The 13,871-nt window shown below is 42.0% G+C and overlaps 1 protein-coding gene across 1 annotated transcript in view; it reads left to right on the top strand.

Moving 5' to 3' along the window:
- Positions 1-13,871, top strand: part of MAGI2 (membrane associated guanylate kinase, WW and PDZ domain containing 2) — a 760,890-nt gene that overhangs the window by 718,257 nt on the left and 28,762 nt on the right. The window contains 2 exon segments of the mRNA XM_064142561.1: positions 4,137-4,377; positions 5,668-5,811. Of these exon segments, the coding sequence (XP_063998631.1) occupies positions 4,137-4,377; positions 5,668-5,811 (385 nt within the window).

Here is a 13,871-nt window from a genome sequence, read left to right as displayed (position 1 = left end):
TCATGTCACCACTTATTCATCAGAAACTACAGTGCCTCCAACAGCAAATAAAACTATCACCTTCTGGGATACAGTGGTGGGCATACATTGGGAGCCTGCCTAATGATAGGTCTTTTTTTCCAGAGAAAGGTCCAGTATTGCTGGTTTATGTAGTATCATTGTTCACTAGATTTTATGTTGGATTACAACTTGTTTATGTAGACACATGAACTGTTTCTATATCAGAATCAAAATACTGTCAGACGTTCCTGCTGACTGGAAAAGGGCAAACATAACACACATCCTAAAGAAGGGAAAAGGATGACCTTGGCAACTACAGACCAGTCAGTCTCACCTCTGTGCTCTGGAGCAGATTCTCCTGAAAGCTCTGCTAGGGCAAATGGAAAACAAAGCAGAGGTGATTGGTGGTAACCAGCGTGCTTTCACCAAGGGTAGATCATGCCTGACAAACTTAGTGGCTTTTTATGATGAAGTCACAGCAACAGTGGACAAGGGAACTGACATCATCTACCTGGACCTGAGGAAGGCATTTGGCTCTGTCCCACATGACATCCTGGTCACCAAACTGAAAAAAACACAGACTTGATGGGTAGATCACTGCTGGATAAGGAATTGGCTGGATGGTTGCACACAGACAGTGGTGATCAACGGCACAATGTCCACCTGGAGACCAGTGACAAGTGGCATCCCTCAGGGGTCAGTGCTGGGACCAGTGCTGTGTAACTTCTTTGTCAGCAACATGGACAGAAGAATCAAGTGCACCCTCAGCAGGTTTGCAGATGACACCAAGCTGTGTGGCACAGTCAACTTGCTAGAGGATAGCAGGGATGCCATCCAGAGGGACCTGGACAGGCTGGAGAGGTGGGCCCAGGCCAGCCTCATGACATTTAACAGGGCCAAATGTAAGGTCCTGCACTTGGGTCAGTGCAATCCCAAACACAAATACAGGCTGGGTGGGGAACAGCTGGAGTGCAGCCCTGAGGAAAAGGACCTGGGGGTCTGGGTTGATGAAAAGCTCAACATGAGCCAGCAGTGTGCATGTGCAGCCCAGACAGCAACTGTGTCCTGGGCTGCAGCAAGAGAAGCATGGCCAGCAGGGCAAGGGAGTGGATTCTCCCCCTTTACTCTGCTCTCATCAGACCCCACCTGGAGTACTGTGTGCAGATCTGGAGCCCCCAGCACAAGAGGGACATTGAACTCTTAGAGCAAGTCCAGAGGAGGGCCACGAAAATGCTCAGAGGGCTGAAGCATCTCTGCTATGAGGACAGGCTACAAGACTTGGGGCTTTTCAGCCTGGAGAAGAGAAGGCTTCGAGGAGACCTTGTAGTAACCTTCCAGTATCTGAAGGGGGCCTGCAGGAAGGCTGGGGAGGGACTATTTACAAGGTCTTGTAATGACAGGACAAGGGGTAATAGGTTTAAACTGGCAGAGGAGAGATTTAAACTAGATGTTAGGAAGAAGTTCTTTACTGTGAGAGTGGTGAGACACTGGAACAGGTTGCCCAGGGAGGCTGTGGATGCTTCCTCCCTGGAGGTGTTCAAGGCCAGGTTAGATGAGGCCTTGAGTGACCTGTTCTAGAGGGAGGTGTCCCTGCCTATGGTGGGGGGGTTGGAACTGGATGATCTTTGAGGTCACTTCCAACCTAAACCACTCTATGATTCAAAATTCTTAGGAATACTGATTCATATTTTTACTTCTAGCATTAATAAAGCTCTCCATTTCTTTCTACAGGACCATGATAGTGAGTAAAGAAAGTAAGAGGACTGCATGTATGCATGCAGGTCTTATAGATGCCATGTACATGCTTTAAAAGAGCACTGCAGCAGGCTGTTTTCATCCTCTTAGAAGAGTCAAAGGGAAACAGTTCTGGTGTCTGGTTAGACAGCTAAAGTTAGTGTGTAGGAAGATTTGCTGTAATCTTACTGAAACTTTATTAATAAAGGAGTGAAGTTTTGAAATATGGCTGAAACATTTTGAAATGTTTAGATCATCAGGATTCTCTTTTCATACCTAAGTTAACAGGATTTTAAAAAAAAAAAGGTTCTTATATTTTCTTCAGAGTTTTTTTAATCACTAACCACATTTCAGAATCCTTTGCACGGTCATAGAATGGTTTGGGTTGGAAGGGCCCTCTGAAGTCCAACCATACGAGAGTCAGCAGGGACATACTCCACTAGATCAGGTTGCTCAGAGTCTTGTCAAGCCTCACCTTGAGGCTTGACATATCCAAGTATGTCCAGGGATGGGGCCTCAGCTGCCTCTCTAGGCAACCTTTGCCAGCGTTCCAGAAACAGTCCCTCTGCACCATTCTTGGAGGCCCCTTCAGGTACTGGAAGGCTGCTATTAGATCTGCCTTCTCATCTTCAGGCTGAACCCCAGCTCCCTCAGCCTGGTGTTCCAGCCCCCTGATCGTTTTCATGGCCCTCCTCGGGACCTGCTCCCTCAGGTCCATGTCCTTCCTGTGTTGGGGGCTCCAGAGCTGGGCACAGTGCTCCGGTAAGGTCTCACCACAGTACATATATGCCTGCACATCTTCATGTGCACATGCACACATGGTCACTTGGTTGCATGAAAACTTCCAAACTAGTATTAGAACAGAGTTTGAAATTCATATTTCTTGTATAAGGAAAATTATTTCCTCTGACACCAGGAGAAGAGTGTGAAAGCCTCTATTATGTGATTTCTTTTTTGTTACTTCTAAATCAAACCACTGTTGCAGAGTCACCTTGCTGAAATGGTTCAGGACTTCCTGTGTAGCCATTGAGCCTGTTGTGTGGCTGAGGTGCAGAGGTTTGCAGTAAGAAGTGTGTGATGGTTTGGGTGTTCCCTGCCCCCCCCCCACACTTTAGAAATTGCCCAGACTAGTCTCAGCCAGCTCTGGGAATATAAATGAAGCTATTTATTTGCAGGTAGCACAGTATACAAGCAGATATTTACAGTATATACAGTTATAGACAGAAATATACAAGTTAAAAGTAATACAGAAACACAACTCCCCTCCCAGAAACCTGAGTCCCCAGGAGGGGCTCTCAACCACCCCTGCACCTTCCCCCTGCCCCTCTCAACGTTACCCCAGTCCTAAGGAAGGATAGAGGTTCAGCCAAGAGGTTAAGAAGCAAAGGTGAGTGGCAGGTGAGGTTAGGGAGATGCAGCTCAGTCAGAAGCCCAAAACAGAGAGTGACAAAAATGACGAGAGTGTTATCTAATGTTTTCCTTTCTTCTTCAGCAAGACTGTGAGGGGAGCAGACATCACCATTGTTTTCCTTTCACAGCCTATGATCTACTTTTTCTCACCAAAACATTCTACCCTGCTTCAAACTAGCACAAAGTGCTCCTTCCTTCCCCCTGAAGTGTGAAATGCCATTGTACTCTCATTTCCATACGATAAGGCAGCCATTCATTCCCATCTGAGTCAGTTAATTAACTAGCAGTCACTGTACTACAGAAAGTCCCATCCCTTTGAAATGTTAGGACTCATGTTCCTCTTATGAGTAACCAATTAAAGCTGTGTTTTGCTTCTTGTTAATTCCTCATTTACCAAAATTGTTTTTCTTTCCCCCTGTGTTACTTCTGATATGCATAACTTCTGATATGAACTGCTACAGACTTATAACCAGACAGTATTATAGGGATACACATTATCTTAACAGATGTTATACCAAAGACTATCTGACGTGAAAAAGATAGCAGTCTTTACAAAGAGTGTCTCCTTTTTCAACCTGAAGAAGCTCACAAAAATAATGTTTCATGTCAATAAATGTCTGCACTGCCATTCCATTCACCTTACAGGAATTTTAACTCTGTAAAAAGGACTTTATAAACTCAGTGCATTGTATTCCAGTGAGTAGTGTGGGTGTTTCCACGTGAATCAAGATGTTTTTCCCTGTTCCTGTCCCTGATTTCACTGACTGGAGGTAGAAAATAGCAGAGTATGACCTGAGGGGAAATTGCTAATGTCTGTTTCAAAAATGCTGCTTTGGGATGGTTTTGACTATCTACCTTCCAAAGTTTTGCTTCTCTGTGAAACCTTTTTTTATGCAGTTTTGAAGCCAGGCACTTAGTTTTCACTCCTGAATATTGTATGTAATGCAATTCTTAACGTTTTGCCACTTTCTATGTCGCTTTGCTTTTCTCAGTTATAGGTCTGAAGTAAAAGCCAGACAGGATGTGAAACCTGATATCCGGCAACCTCCATTTACAGACTACAGGCAGTCCTCAACGGACTACCGACAGCCTCCACTGGACTACAGGCATCCTCCAGTGATGGATTACCAGCAGCCACCACCTCTGGACTACAGACAGCCACCCTTGATAGATTACAGGCAGCATTCACCTGACACCAGGCAGTACCCTCTGTCAGAGTACAGGCAGCCCCAGGTACAAACTGAAATACTTAGAGCACTCCTAAAGAGAAAGCATGAGGGTCTGCAGGATGAGATCATCTATACTGGTTAAAAAAAAGATGGTATTGCAAAAGAAAAAGATACTTTTATTAGTTTGACTCTGAGTTATTGTTTCTCTGTAGAGGAAATCACTCCAAAAACCATTCCTATTCATGAAGAACTTATGCTACCTTGCACAAGACTCTGCTGATAAACATTTACTGTACTGACAGCTGTGAAGGTTTCAGGATTTAGCCTGAGATCAGGCTTAAAAAAAAAAATCTTCCTTGCTCCTTACACAAAAAGATAAAAAAATAGAGGTCAGAAAAATATTAAAGAGACACTGTGCTGGCACCACATGGTGATGCTTTCTATATCCACATTTTCAAAGCCAGACACATAAAACCAATCAATGAAAATGTACAGATTCTTCAAAAAGATCCAAAGAATGCCCTGGAAATTTTATGCATTTCAGTATCTAAATCAAATGCCTAACCCCATGCAATCACCCTATAAAATGCTTATTAGCTTCTAGAGAGATGCTTAGACTGCCTATTTCATAGAATCAACCAGGTTGGAAGAGACCTCCAAGATCTTCCAGTCCAACCTAGCACCCAGCCCTAGCCAGTCAACTAGACCATGACACTAAATGTCTCACCATTTCCAGTTTAATAGTCTAACTTTTGGGCTACAGAACCCAAGCTTGCTCTTGTTTTAATCCCGCTCCCATGGGTCTTGCACTCTTGTCTGCCAGTGGATCAGAAGCAATGGGGCAAGTTCCCACCCAGACCCCTCTGTGGTAAAGTCTACCAAAGGAAAAACAGAAAGATGAATTTCAGTCTCTGCAGCACACAGAAAGGGTTAAACTCCAATCTCCTACTTCCCACCTACTCCTTAAGGCTCAGGTTTTAAACAAAGTGATGAGAATTGCTGCACTTTTAAACTCCATGCAGTCCAGCCTGCTGATCTTGAGTTCTGGTGGGATTTCAGATGTCACTCTTACTGATTTTCAGTTGTGATGATTACTGCCTGCTATCTCCCTTGCCAAATTGCACTCAGTCACTGAGTGCCATGAAAATCCTGAGGATGCAGTTGGAGCTCTAGGCAACTGCTGGACTGAAGCATTTACTTTTGTTAAAGTCTCCTTCAGAAATGACCAGTGTCTGTCAGTACAGAAGTATCATTTGAAGGTCCCTTTTGAAGGGCTGTATCTTAAAGTTTTCTTGCATGTGTACCGTGACATTCCTCTGGTTAATTGTCTTTAATTTTGCATTTGTCAATACAGGACTTTGATTATTTCACTGTTGATTTGGAGAAAGGAGCCAAAGGTTTCGGGTTTAGTATTCGAGGAGGAAGGGAGTACAAAATGGATTTGTATGTGTTGAGGTTAGCAGAAGATGGACCAGCAATAAGAAATGGAAGGATGAGGGTAAGTAAAATGCATTGTCATTTTTTTTCAGCATTTACAGGTATATTTGATGATGTTATCAAAGAGAAGGCAGAGTTTTCATCTCTGATCAGCTTTTTGAAGAGCCAGTCCCAAATACCTTTTATGTTGCAAACTTGCTTTGTAGAAGTTCAAGAAATTAGTTGAAACGTATCCCAGGTCTGTGTGGTTTCTTTGTGGAGTAAATGTATTACTTCTTGTTGATAACAGCTTTTGCTGTGTTGTACACTTTTCTTCATATTCTTTCACTCACATCTAAGCAACTCTAAAATCTCTGACAAGAAGCTTAATGTTCCTTTGAGAATATCAACAGAATTAACATCTATGCCTCTAATCCCAAAAGCAAAGTGATAGCACTATGACATTTATTGGATAACCTAAGCCATAGTCTGTGTTCTTTTACTAATTTAATCAAGTTGCCTTCAGAATGTTTGCTAAGTTTATTTACTGGTGTTATTCAATCCTGCCTGTAGGGATCAGTTTTCACTATTTGTCTGCATAGGTCTTAGTACATTTGAGTTCTGTATTGGTAGAAATCAAAACACTACACCCAAAAAATAAATCTTAAAGCATTCACTTAAGAAATCCCATGACAAAAGAAACCAAACACTGTCAGTGATGGTAGCGTTGAGCTGAATCAGTCACATAACACAATAAATGTAGAGCGCAGTCCCCACAGCCTTTGAAGATTCAGCCACCACTGACAACAATTTTAGCGGTCCATTTAGATAAGGCTCACAGTAACTCCTATTTTGCTTGTCTCACATTGAAGACAATAATCAGCAAAGCTTTGCCTTCAGATCTCTACCCCTTCCTTTCTTAGAGATGGAGAGCTACCAACTGTTCTCGGGAGAAATGCTAAAGGAAGTTGATAGTCTTCGCTAGATATGTGAGATATGACCAACAGACCTCTTACTGCCTTAAGTGGCACCTCCTGCAGCCAAAATGTTTATTGAAAACAGCATCAAACGAAGAGCCTGTGGGCTGAGGGCTGTGAGGATACAGAACAGCTTGCACAAATGGGTTTAGTAAATGCAAAATTCATGAAGAATAGGGTGAAATGTGCTTTTTCATACACAGAGAGCATCTGTGTCATTTTGTCACTTTGTGAATTACATCCTTTTTCTCACATCTTCCACAGCAGTCATACTTCTCCTCTCTGACATTTCTAGTTTCATTGTCTTGTCAATTCATTTTTCTCAGTCCATGTACACCACTTAGCTCTATCTCTACCTTCCTTATATCTCCTAATATGACATCATTTTTCTCATTCTCTTGTAGATTTTTCTTATGTATTTGCAGAACATTTAGGCACTGAACAATTTTATGTCTTTCATGCTTTGCATTCCTACATTGACTCTTCTTTTTCCTGTCTGTTGCTTTTCCTGTGGCCCTCTCTTTGTTTTAGTTGTGCACAGTTAGATACACAAATAAGCAAAGGGACAGGAAGCTCTTACAGTGTCAATTATGAGCTTCTGTATTGTTGTTGCAAAGGAGTCTGTGTGGCCTTGCTTGGTCTGTTCTCAGCTTGCCAAGTGAGCAGCACAGTAAGACTCACAACAGCAACCATCCTATGCTCTGAAAGGGTTCACTTCATTATGCAAACTATCACAATTTGTATACATTGTCCTTTCCTAGGATAAAAGTGGTCACAGCAGCCTTATTTGTGATTCTTCAGGAAACTGTCTACCTATGCCAAGAACTATTCCTAGCTAAAAGGCAAAAATCAGTATTTTACGTCTAAATATTGACTTTATGCACACACATAAGTGACAGAAGTATACTCCAAGAGCACAGGGTGCTCCACCATCCTCTGACTAAGGTCTTGTGCACACACTGCAAAGACAGATGCCTGCCAAATGATTCATGTTAGTTAAGCAGACAATCTTTTCTTCTTAAGTGGCACTTACTCTTCAAACTTCCACCATACCTGGTATACTTTATGTGGTAATACAAATCTCACCTTCAGACTAAGCATTCAGTGCACATCAGCACTGCTAGTACAACAGAGCACAAAGAAAAATACATCTTAGTCACATCTGTTTGGTCTGTGATTTGTGATCCATCTGAGCAGTACAAGAAGATATTGGCTATGCTTCCCCACCAAGTACCACATCCCTTTGGGGTAATCTCATTCATGCCAGTTCCCTACTATATACATCACTATCCAACCTGACGTGTGGTGAGACTAGGTGTGATTGATCTGAGCTCTGGGAGTTCAGCTGGAATGATCCAGCATGAAAGCTGTGTGCCAGCCTGTAGCGAGGAGAGCTTAATGCTGAGTTAGTGTGCTTTGCAGAACTCAAGGAAGAATATATTGACATGCAGGCATAAAGCTCATCAACATTCTTCTGTGCAACAAAGAAATGCAAACTGAGATCTTCAGGGATCCTGAAAATATTTTGACAGTCTAAAAGCTTAATAAATCAGGACTGAATTAACTTTCAGGGCACTATTATTCAGCATTCCTCCAAAAAGCTGTGTGTGGTTTTCAGCATTTGTTTGCAGAAAGGTAAGGAGAAAGAACATTTCTCTTGCACATGTAATTAACATCACTCTTGCAAAAACATACTCAAATTGACACATTCACAGCAGTTCTGTGCCTAATAGCAAAATCCTTCAAGCCAACCATGAGAAAGAATGAGTTAATAATCTTGCTAAAAAATGGTTTAGTATGAAATCTGAAGAGGAAAATAGTTGGCAGGCAGGCGCCACGTTTAAAATCTGTACCTTATGGGAGACTTAAAAAGGTTTTCTGGTCTAAAAAATTAATTGGCCTAAACTTAAAAGATAAAAATTAAGAATCAAGAGTGTTAGACAAAAAACGAGTTCACCAAATGGTGCCTCTCTGATAACTGAAACACTTTGTTTAGCAACAGGAATGAGCAAGGCAGTCTCTCTTCTATGTTTCCCACACCATGACAAGTAGAAACCGGAGAGCTCACCTGTGAAGGTAAAAGGATACAGAGATTAGACTCATTCCTAGGACACACTCATCCCGGTGTCCTCACTCCAACAAGAAGTAGCAGATGTTTAGGAAAGGAACGTAGGATAAGTATGAAATGATTCTTCCCTGGGTATAGATCAAAATTCCTGACAATCAGCAGTTCACAGATTATTTTCATGCTAGAATTTTCATATCTAGTATCTAGGCCTATTTTTTAACCACGGATGCATCTTTTTTTTTTGTAGCTACAGCATAATAATCTTATGATTGCCTTTCTCAGTTTCCATATCATTCCTTATTCTACTGTCCTACACCTTATTCACCTTTTTCCCATTGAAATTTACCTGTGTGTTTTATCTTGCCTCGTAAGAGAGCTGCTCTTTACCCCTGACCAGCCTTGCTGACCTCCTCAGAACCTTCTCTCTACTTGTTTAGAGGTTGAAGCACCAGAACACTCTGCAGTTTTCAAGATACTGGTGTTCTTAAATGGCATGGTGATAGCTTCTCCTTTAGTGCCTATTCCTTCACTAATGGTTAATATTCTGTTTGCTTTATTGACTGGGCTGCCATTTCTAGCAAGCTAACCACAAGGACTATGAGATCTTCCTCTCCAGAGGGAATGATTAATTAGAGGCATTATGTATGTAATTTTCCACAGGTACTTAGCATCACTGAACTGAACCTGGTGTTTTAACACAGTCTTGTGATGTCTTTTTACAGCTTTTCAGTTTATATTTGGCAGTCCTGCATGGTATTGTATTACCTGCAAATATTATCACCCCAATCTCCAACTTCTTCACCATGACATACACAAATATACTGAACAGAATAATTACCATGGTAAGGTCTTTTGATTGTGAAAATCGACCACTTATTTGAAGTATTTTCTCCTGGAATTAATGTCTCACCTAGCAGATTATTCTTCCTCATCACTTAGCAGAGACTTTACTGAAGGTTTTACTGTAAAAAGCTTTTTGAAAATGTCAGAGTCCTACCCAGAGCACATCTATCTATATAGTTGCTGAGAGCTCCAGTGACCTGTGATAGATCTGGGAGGAATGGCCTCCCTGTGCAGTAGCCACACTGACCCTTCCCCACTGTATCATCATTATCCACATGCCAGCTAATCCTCTCCATCCTTATTGCTTCCTTCCACCTGCTCAACTGAACAGGAGATTTGCTTGGTTACTTTCCAGGGCCATTTGCAAAGACTGATGTCACACTTGCCACTTCCCATTCCTCTGCTATACAGCACTCTACTGATCTAGGCAGCAGATCACATCCTTTATCTACTAGTTCAGCAGCTTCATATTCAGATGTCTTTAGAACTGAGGACAAAAGTCATCTACTTCTGGTGGTTTCTTGCTACCTGTTTCATCAATTTGTCATAAAACCTTTGCCACTCATCCTGCTGTTGGAGTCAGTTAGGCCCACTCCTGTGGTAAGAAGTCCCTCAGCAGGAGTTTTCTCCCTCCTCTTTAGTGAACATTGATGCAAGGAATTCATCTATTTCCTGCATAAACTAGCTTTCAAGGTCTTGGTTGTCTGACAGGCTCCATACCTGTGGTATGTCTGAAAGTATATTCTTAGCTCTTACATTTAGCATTTTTTCTCCTCAAATTCTTTTTGTAGTTTTATGTTTGACTTCTCAAACTTTATGTTCTTCTCTGGTTTGCTGTTTGCATGAAGCTTTGGAAGAAGGAGGCTCCATGCACAAGCTTCTGTGTAAGAACTATAAAATCAGCTTGTCAGATCTTGAATTTACTTTGCTTTTGCCTGATAGCAACTGCACAAGACCATCTAGAAGAAACCAGAAAATGTTCTTCTTAATTTTTAACAGCCTCAGCTGGTTTCCATCCATGACTGTAGTGGTGAAATACATGGTATTAATATTCCATTATGCTACATGTCATCCCAGCTCTATTTAAAAAAAAATGGTTTATCAGGACCAGTAGGATAATGAATTTTCCTTTTATCTTTGACACCTTCAATGTACATGGAGTATTTTGCATCAATGCTGCAGGAAGACATCAAGTCCCCTGTAGTACCAGAAGTGCATTCTGCTGTCTTGTTAGCCAACCACCAGTGTGAACTCCCTTTCTCTCTCCTGCATTGCTCATTCTCTGCAGACACTTGGTCATGCACATTTTCCACTTTCCAAGCTCTCTTTCTATAATAACACTTCTAATGTTTCTCCCTCTCTCAGAAAAAGGTGGAAAAGTGAAATCAAAAAAAGCTAGAGCACCTGCTGAGAAGTGGTGTGAAAGACATTTCTTGCTCTGCACCAATTCAGTCTGTGTCCTCTGCCCCCTCTCTTCCTCACAGCGTGCCCTCTGCTTTTGGGCAAGATGCAAGAGCTGCTCTCTGTGGGAACACAGGGCTGGCATTTGCAGGGGTAAGAAGCTACAGCTGCTTAAACAGCTGGTTATCTTGGAAAAAAAATATTCTGACTCTAAAACTCTATGGGTCATGCTTCAAAAGTGGCAAGGGACATGTTAATGTAATTCCTCCAGGGATAAATGCCATGTCTCTTCCTGAGACACCCAAGTTCATGTATCTAAAAGGCACTGGAGGGAGTCCAAGACTAGAAATACCCCATAGCTTTGCACAGTCTACACAGCATACCTGGAATTTCCAGGCAGTACAGATCCTCTGCTGTGAGGAAATTTGCTCAGCAGATATCCAGCCTCTGCTTAACTCCAGGCAACAATACTAGGGTTTGGCAGTACTTGGAAATTCACCAAAACAGATATTCTGGAGTTGGCTATTGTGTCTCCAAGTACAGACAAGCTCTCAGCCTTTTGGACTCATTGACAATAATAACAGCCACAAGTAATATGCCAAAAAAAAAGGTTTCCATTATAAAAATAGACTGACCATATAAAAGGAATTAACTGTAATTAGTCTCTTTCCTGAGGTTTAATTATAAAATGCATTAATAAAATGACAGATAGCAATGCCCTCTGCACAACTCATTTGAGGCTGCTTTTATCATTAGGCTTCCTCATTTAACAGAGAATGAAAATGTGCACACACAATTAATTTCATTTTGTGCAGCTGGGATCTGCACACCTGTTTACAGACCAGTCCTTCTGCCCTGATGGTGGCAAATGTACACAAAGCTGTCATCATAGAATCACAGGATGGTTTACATTGGAAGGAACCTCAGAGATCATCTATTTCAACCTGCCTGCCATGGGCAGGGACACCTCTCAACTAGACTTAGCTGCTCATCCAACCTGGCCTTGAACATTCCCAGGCAGGAGGCATCCACATCGTCCCTGGGCAGCCTACTGCAGAGTCTCACCACTCTCATAGTGAGGAACTTCTTCCTAAGATTCTAAGACTTACTCTGCCTCAGTTTCAAACCATTCCCTCTTGTCCTACTGCTAGACGCCCTTATGCGAAGTCCCTCTCCAGCCTTCCTGTAAGATCCCATCAGCCACTGGAAGGCAGCTCTAGAGGCTGCCTTGAGCCTTCTCATCTCCAGGCTGAAGAATCCCAGCTCCCTAAGCCTATCCTCATAGCAGAGGTGTTCCAGCCCTTGGATCATCTTTGTGGCCCTCCTCTGGAGTCACTCCGACAGTTCTGTGTCCTTCTCATGATGGGGACACCAGAACTTGTTTCAGTAATTTCAATCAACACTTTCAAAATACATTTAAGCAAGAAAAATCCTCTTGACTGCTTTAAAGCTGTAGGTATTTCCTTCTGGTTTAGCCTGCTTCTGAAGTCCTGCTTGCATGTAAGGTTGGCTTTTTTGACAAGACAGGTTATAATTACTATAAAATATGGACAGAACAAAGACTCCACAAATAAACTCACATGTTCTAGAAGCACTTTTTTGTAATGATTGGGAGAAGCTTTACAATTGTCTTTCTAATTAACCTATCAATACTAATGTCACAGAAACATTCCTTAGGAATACTATCTTCTCATTATTGCCAGAAAACAGGCTGCCCAATTTTATAGCTCAGTTGTTCTTCTGCATGAATGGAGCATCTGAACTAATGTGAACTGAAACAGATTTTTTGAAGAGACATTTCCCATACACACAAACTACTTACATAATTGCATTTAAATCATTAATATTCAAATTTAAAACATTAAGATACAGGAGGGAAGCATTCAGTCTTTACTTTGTGCTTGCACGTTGTGAGAGTATAATAGCAGAGCAGTCTCTTTGTCACATGTTATCGGGTCAGGAGGAGAATCAGTTGGTTTGGGCAGGCGTTTATCCCAAACAGCATGGAAATTCAGCCAGGGCCACATTCTGTGGGAAGAAAGAAGCACAATGCAGAACCAACATGTGTAAAGTTGCCAAATTGATAGCTGCAGAGAGCATGTTTCTTCAGATTCAATACAGCTCAGGCAGCAGCCCTGCAAGCTTCCCAGGCTGGCTTGCCAACACGCTTCAACCGTAAGCTGGTGGGAACGTCTGGAGGGGGTGAAGATTGATCAGTCCAGCTTTGTAGTCTTTGCTGAAGACTGCCAGGAAGGTTACAAATCAGAGCTGATGCCAGTTCGTGGGGTGTCCTGTGATGCAAGGCCTGGCTGTTGAGAGAGGGAAGGGCTCCATCCATTCATTTCGCATGACTGAGCACCCAAGAGTTGCCAGCCTTGCAAAGAGAAACATTTGCTGCAGGTCCATGTATGGATCCCACAGAACCACACCTTCAAATTAAGGTTTATTCCAAATTGCTGAAGGCAGTCTTTAGCAGTGGCTTTGTAAGATGAAAATACAGGAATTCAAGGGCCACACTCTCAAGCACCTACTATTTGTGGATTTGAAACTTGAATTAGAATGTCTTAATTAGAATGCTCTAATACACTTGGAAACTGTGGATTAGAACATATGTGTCCTCTCAGGCTGTCATGAAAAAAGTACCTGGATAGCATGGGAGTAAGGATACTACTTTAGGGATGTGTAACTCTCAAGATTTGGGAAAGGGGTTTTTTCTGTTAATTTCTTGCCAAAAATGAAGTCCATAGAGTCTAAAAATACAGGCCTAAATTCCATGCAGACCAATAACTTTGCTAACTTGTCCTTAATCTTTGGAAATATTCTGATGTTTCATCTGAAAAGCTTTTTATCTCC

This window comes from Pogoniulus pusillus, chromosome 4 (genome assembly GCF_015220805.1).
Source record: "Pogoniulus pusillus isolate bPogPus1 chromosome 4, bPogPus1.pri, whole genome shotgun sequence".
In the NCBI taxonomy this organism is placed as follows: Eukaryota; Metazoa; Chordata; class Aves; order Piciformes; family Lybiidae; genus Pogoniulus; species Pogoniulus pusillus.
The sequence above is the reverse complement of the archived record's forward strand: the minus strand, read 5'-3'. Positions and strand labels throughout refer to the sequence as shown.